Source organism: Peromyscus maniculatus, chromosome 5 (assembly GCF_049852395.1).
Source record: "Peromyscus maniculatus bairdii isolate BWxNUB_F1_BW_parent chromosome 5, HU_Pman_BW_mat_3.1, whole genome shotgun sequence".
NCBI lineage: Eukaryota > Metazoa > Chordata > Mammalia > Rodentia > Cricetidae > Peromyscus > Peromyscus maniculatus.
This window is the reverse complement of record NC_134856.1, coordinates 103,510,807-103,517,307: the sequence shown is the minus strand read 5'-3', so window position 1 is coordinate 103,517,307 and position 6,501 is coordinate 103,510,807. Positions and strand designations below refer to the sequence as shown.

The 6,501-nt window shown below is 46.6% G+C and overlaps 1 protein-coding gene across 1 annotated transcript in view; it reads right to left on the bottom strand.

The window, feature by feature from the left end:
• Positions 1 to 1,644, bottom strand: part of LOC102909838 (zinc finger protein with KRAB and SCAN domains 4-like) — a 13,328-nt gene extending 11,684 nt beyond the window's left edge. Inside the window, exon 1 of the mRNA XM_006988880.4 lies at positions 888 to 1,644. Coding sequence (XP_006988942.1) covers positions 888 to 1,304 — 417 coding nt within the window. The 5' untranslated portion in view covers positions 1,305 to 1,644. The remainder of the gene's footprint in view (positions 1 to 887) is intronic.
• Between the last annotated feature and the right edge of the window lie 4,857 nt (positions 1,645 to 6,501).

Below are 6,501 nucleotides of genomic sequence, written 5' to 3'. Positions count from 1 at the left end.
ATCTACATCAACCCCTAGTCCCCAGGGTTCAGGAAACATCAAGGAAGGTAGGGCAGGAAGAACAAAGGACCTGGGATGGAGAAGAGTACTGCAAAATGGTACTTCCTGGGAAAGACATAGTTACTGGCCCAGGAACTCACTCTAGCTCTGGTCGCCTGGACAAGATCAAACAACATGATCAGTTCCTGGACAAGATCAAACAACATTCCAGCTAGTGGCACTAACTGGACTTAGGTTATAAAGTTGACAGTTGTATGAAGTGGGGAAGTGGACACATGATGGCTGGGGGAAACTGGAGGGGGGAGGGGTTGGTGGCAAATATGATGGAGACACATTGTTGATGTGCATAAAATTGAAAAAAAAAAAGATATTTTAAGGCCAGAAGGTAGAGGTTAAAACCAGCCCATTTTCTACCATGGGTCCATGAATTTGGACAGGAAAAACCTTTCTAGATGCTAAGAAAACTGGACTTTCCCTCCACTGTCAACGAGAAGGACAAAGCAAGGCGGCAGAAGCACCACAGCACGCAAGATGCTGTCACGTGACAAACCAAGAAAACTACAGAGTCGAGTGTGCCTAGTTTCGCTTGCTCTGCCCTGTCCTTGGGTCTTACTCAGCACACGAGCTAAGAAGTGCATATCTAACCGGTCACCACTCCGCTCAACACATTCTACCGAGCTTCACTGGGACTGCGCTCTTCCCAATCCTCGTGCTTTCCTCTGTGCTCTTAACTATTCTGAGGGGTCCAGGTCACTTCGCTGGTTGCCTCAGGTTCCCAGTTCAGACTGAGACTTCTCGGGCTCTAAGCAATGCCTCCCTCGGATCTTGCTTGAGGTTTCTGGAAGGCACAGAGCACAGGGCTCAGACCCTAAGCCTGTTCCTTCTACCTGTGGAGGTGTCTCGTCCAGCTGCCTCTCCAAGTACTCCAGCAGCGCCACCACCTCCTCCCCGCTGTCCGGGTGCTGCTCGCGCACCCAGGCCTGCAGCTCCCCTGGCAGGATGGTCAGGAACTGCTCCAGCACCAGCAGCTCCAGGATCTGCTCCTTGCTGTGCATATCTGGCCGCAGCCACTGTCTGCAGAGCTCCCGGAGCCGGCTCAGGGCCTGCCGGGGCCCAGCGGCCTCGGGGTAGCGGAAAGCGCGGAAGCGCTGGCGGGAGCGGTCGGGCTCAGGGCTGCCCAGCCAACTGGCCTCCTCTGCCAAGGGGGAGGCCTCTTCCTGTTCCACCTTCACCACCAGAAGCCCAGTCCCCTCTTGGGCAGATCGAGCGTTTAGGGCTGCACTCACTCCCGGCTCTCTAGCCATTCTGTGCTAAGCCTAGGCTCACGCTAGTTGCAAGCTGTGGATCCTCAGAGGATTCTCGGAAGATGGGAACTCAGTATGGACCTGTCTCCTCCCCCTATTCCCCGGGACACCCAGAGGCACAGCTGCACAGGCTTCTCCAAAAATCCTTGCCTTTGCAGAGTCCTCCTCTGCACCCCACCCTAACCCCACAATAAATATTCTCAACGAATGCCCCAGGGCAAATAAACTACATCCAGACACTGGCTGGAGCACAGGAAACATGGGAACCCAAGCCACTTCCTGGGCCATCTAGGATGCTCTTCTCAGTGGTTCTATTCGAATTAACTCATTAGTGACTCTATCAGTACCTCCGCTTAAGGGATAATTGTTGAGGAAAGGATTATAGCCCCTGAGTCCTACAGGAGTGGAGGTTTAAGCCCGGGATGTAGTGGTATTTTGCAAAGTAAGTTACCAGGAATCTTTGATTCTTTCCAATCTACAGCTTGCCTTCATAGTTGTCACAATGCTGACACGAAAATTCGGTTGGGAAGTACATTGGGCAGAATGCAAAGGTGAAACATGGTAGGAAATTTGGTACCTCTTAGAAACCACGAAAAAAGCAGGGCACTCACTTGTCTGGAGAGTATGCCTACCCCTGGTCCTGCCCTCTTCCTGCTGCTCTCTGTCCTCCCTCTCCAGGCCAAACTACCTGAGAGAAAATCATCCAGACCCTGACTTTAGACGCCCCCCACCCACTTCCCGCCACTTCATAACACACTGTAAGCAGTAAAGCGCCAGTGCAGCCGCGCTATGGCACCTGCCCAAATAACTAGAGTCCCGACTCTTCTGAGCTCTTCTTCGGCAACAAAGCTTGCATGTGACAAGCATCCAAGTTGCCTCTGTGCACTTCCAGAAACTCTCTAGTCTCCAGCCTCAGGGACATTCCGTTCCTGCTTCATTCCTTCCTGTTTTCTCTGCAGCCCTGACCTACCAGCAGGCACAAGTGTAAGATGCAGAGACTCCCTAACCTGAGAAAGGCAGACTGTCGTCAGTTAAAAGGAACTCAATAGACGGATCAGCCAGGTGCTGATAAAGATGATAAACTTTATTTCGACCCTAATTCGAACAAAACAACTGCCGTGATGGGCCCAAGATAGTGCATGAGTTCCTCCATCTTAAATTCCTGCTGAGGCCATTTCCAGGTGTAAGCAGAATGTGATCTCCTGGGGGTATCCCAGGAAACAGTACCCACCTCTGTTCTAGGAATTAAAGGTCAGGATGTCCTATCTAACTTACCTAACCTTTGTTGGAACTCCTTGTTTATGCGGAATCTTCTACAGATAACTCTTTGTCTTAGCTGTTTGTTTGTGCGGAATCCCCCTCGGGTGACCAGCCGCTTATCTTAGCTTCTGTTAAACTGCTCCTTCAAACTGCTTACTCTGCAAAGTCCCCACTGCAGCTGCCTAAGGAGATGCCTCGATGAGGTCTCTGCCCTTAAAAACATCACGTTCTGGACTCGACGGGCCGTACCTAGGTCCCAAGAACACTTGGGTATGGTCCCAGCTAGCTGAATAAAGACATCATTTGGCTATAGGCTGTGAATGAGTGGTCATCTCTGGTAAGCTTCCCATAATACTGTAAAAAAAAAAAAAATACAGCCTAGACAATGGGGAAAACTAGAACTCAGTAATAGTAAGCCATAATTGGCAATTTAACTGTTAGGATGATACTATCATTTTTATAAGATTTACTTTTATTTATTTGTGTCTGTGCATATGCCATATGTAGGCTGGTGCTTGTACAAACCAGAAGAGGATGTCAGGTCCCCTGGAGCTAGAGTGCAAAGCAGTTGTGACTCAAACTCAGGTCCTGTCATAGTTAGGGTTTCCATTGCTGTGATAAACAACATGGCCAAAAACAACTTGGGGGGAGGGGGGATGGGGTTATTTTCCTTACAAGTTCCAATCACAGTCCATCGTGAAGTCAGGGCAGGAACTCAAGCCAAGAACCCCAAGTTGAGAACTGGAGCAGAATCCTTGGAGGAATGCTGCTGAACCCTTGGAGGAATGACGTTCACTGGCCTGCTCTCCTGGTGTGTTCAATTTGCTTTCTTATATTCGCCAATACTACCTGGCCAGGGATGGCACAGCTCACAATGGGTTTAGCTCTTTCACCTCAATCATCAGTCAAGAAAATGCCACACACACTTGCCTACAGGTCAGCATAAGGGCATTTTTTCAGTTGAGGTTCCCTCTTCTTAGATGACTCTAGTTTTTGTCAAGTTGGCTCAGTAGTTAAGATCATTTACTGTCCTTCCAGAGGACCTAACTGCTGTGGGTGTCCTTCTGTACAATGTGAATATGTGTTACTCTCATTGGTTCATAATAAAAGCTAATTTGGCCTATAACCAGGCAGAACAAGGCTGGGCAGGAAAGCCAAAGAGAGATACAGGAAGAAGGGCAATCAAGAGGGTCGAGAGCCAGATGGAGAATGAGTCAGACATACAAAATGGGATAGAGATAAAGGGTACGAACCTGGGGCAGTACATGGATTAATAGAAATGGGTTAAGTTGTAAGAGCTAGTTAGTAATAAGCCTGAGCTAATGGCCGAGGATTTATAAGTAATATCAGCCTCCAGGAACTGGCGGGCAGGAGAGAACCGTCTGATTACAACTACCCAACATAGGTCCTCTGGAAGGACAGTAAATGATCTTAACTACTGAGACATCTCTCCTGCCTCTCTATCATTTTTAAGGTCATTCCTTAGAACCTTATATTGAAATACCTGTACAGATGGATGAGCCAATACAATGTCTGAGATTTGTTGAAGCAGATACTTAGCAAAAAAAGAAAGAAGGAAAGAAATAACACAAACATGGTAATTGTTGAAGCTGGGTGAAAGGCATACGGGGATCCATTGTAATGTCTCTATAGACTTACAAAAACAAAGTTTCCATAGTTATTTTCTTTTTAATTAACTCTACCTTCCTTCACTAGTGAATAATTCAGCCCAAAAACTATTACATCGATCTAAAAGAGATGGGAAAGGAGATGGCAATCCAGCCCTGAGTGACGTCCCATTCTGGCTTAACCAGTTGTGATATTAATCTTGTCAATTTGAGTGGATTCAGTGTGGGGGCCCACATGTGACTCAGTTTGAATCTGGAGTCCATTCTGACTTACAAGTCAAAAGAATTCAAGCTTGATTGCTCCATTCTCCTTGAGAGCTGTGAGAATGTCCTGATTAGCCCATGGGAAAGAACAAATTATCTAGCTAATGTGCAACCCTAGGCAGGCTGCTGATGCTAGCAGGAGGCGCATGATGAGATAAGGAAACTGCCTGTTCCTTGACTCCAAGGACAGAATAGGGATATGTTTTTTTTCTTCTTAAGATAGAGTCTGTCTGTGCTGTGCATTGTTCTACTTCTGCCTTTCAGTTTGTATATAAGCAGGCTGTGAAATAAACTTGAGACTGTTCAGCTTTGACTGGCAGTCCTCCCAACTCTGTTCTGAATCCTTGTCTCCTCTTTAATCTGCACGCCTCTATCCAGCAACTCAGTGGACTCATGGGAAGGCTCTGACAATTCAGGAAAAGCTAGGAGATTAATAAAACACACGCCTTCTGGACTGTGGTCACAAAGGCTATAACCCCTCAAGCAGTGTAATGTCTTGATGGATTCATTAGAAGACGATATAATTTGGGAGGAGGTAAAAAATCGGAGGCAAAGCCTAACTGGAGGAAGTAGGTCTTAGTGATTTTGCCCTCAGGGGCCATATCTTTCTCTGGCTCTCTCCTGTATTCCTTTCCTTTACTTCCTAGTTTGCTGTGGGACGGTCTGTATGTCAAATCTGTTGCTCTGATTGGTCAATAAATAAAACACTGATTGGCCAGTGGCCAGGCAGGAAGTAGGTGGGACAAGGAGAATTGTGGGAAGCAGAAGGCTGAGGCGGAGAGTCACTGCAGCCGCCGCCATGACCAGCAGCATGTGAAGACGCCGGTAAGCCACCAGCCACGTGGCAAGGTATAGATTTATGGAAATGGTTAATTTAAGATAAAAGAACAGTTAGCAAGAAGCCTGCCACGGCCATACAGTTTGTAAGCAATATAAGTCTCTGTGTTTACTTGGTTGGGTCTGAGCAGCTGTGGGACTGGCGGGTGACAAAGATTTGTCCTGACTGTGGGCAAAGCAGGAAAACTCAAGCTACACTAGTTAGCTGACATGTGAAAAGCCCCAGTCTCATACGACTGGCATCATTCCTTCCCTGCCATGATGGACTGAAATCCACCTAAACCCATGAGACAAAATAAGTCTTTCTTCCCAAGCTGTTTCTGTTGGGGATATTGTCACAGTGTGACAAAATTAACTAATATACCAGTGTTATTAGTTAGTTTCTCATAGTTATGATAAATACCTGACAATAAGAAGCAACTTAAGAAAAATGTATTTGGGTTCTCAGTTTAAGGGGACAGTCCATTCTGGCAGGAACATGACAGCAGAGACCTGATGAAGCTATTTGGTCATGTCTATATCTTGGCATATCAGGAAGCAGGGAGAGATGAATTCTGATGTCCATCTGCCTTTCTTCTATTTCTCATTTATTTGGTCTAGGATTCCAGCCTATAGAATAGAGCCACCCACAATCATTGTGGTTCTTTTTCCCTCAGCTAATCCTTTTGGGAAAAGCCAGTACATCAGACACATCCAAAGGTATCCTGTATCGGGGACTAGGGGGGTCCAGCCCCTCGATAGTCCCCTCCCAGGGTCCAGGAAGAATGTATAACTAGCTGATGATTAATCTCTGATGAAAAGAAATGAGTCTATGTGCACGAATCTCCTTAGTCCATACATTTTATTATTCTGTGTCGGTTCTTTCTCTACAAGCTTATACTCTGCTCTCATTTTTAGCTCCTTTCTTGCCCAATTTTTCTTTACATTTATCTGTTGTCCCCTCTAGGTTCTATCTTAATTCCTTCATCTAGTTCTGCCACTTCTAGGTTCTCATCCATCTAGTTCTTTCCCATATCAGTTCCTCTCCCATCTCTTTCTCTCTCATCTTGTTCTTCCTCATCTTGTTCTTCCCCATCTGGCTCTTCCTCATCTTCCATCTTGTTCCTCTAGTACTCTCTTCTAGCCTTTCAATCTAGTTCTTCCCATCTCAGTTTCTTCCTCTCAATTTATTACCCATCTAGTTCTTCCATTCTCTTTTCTCTTCTCCG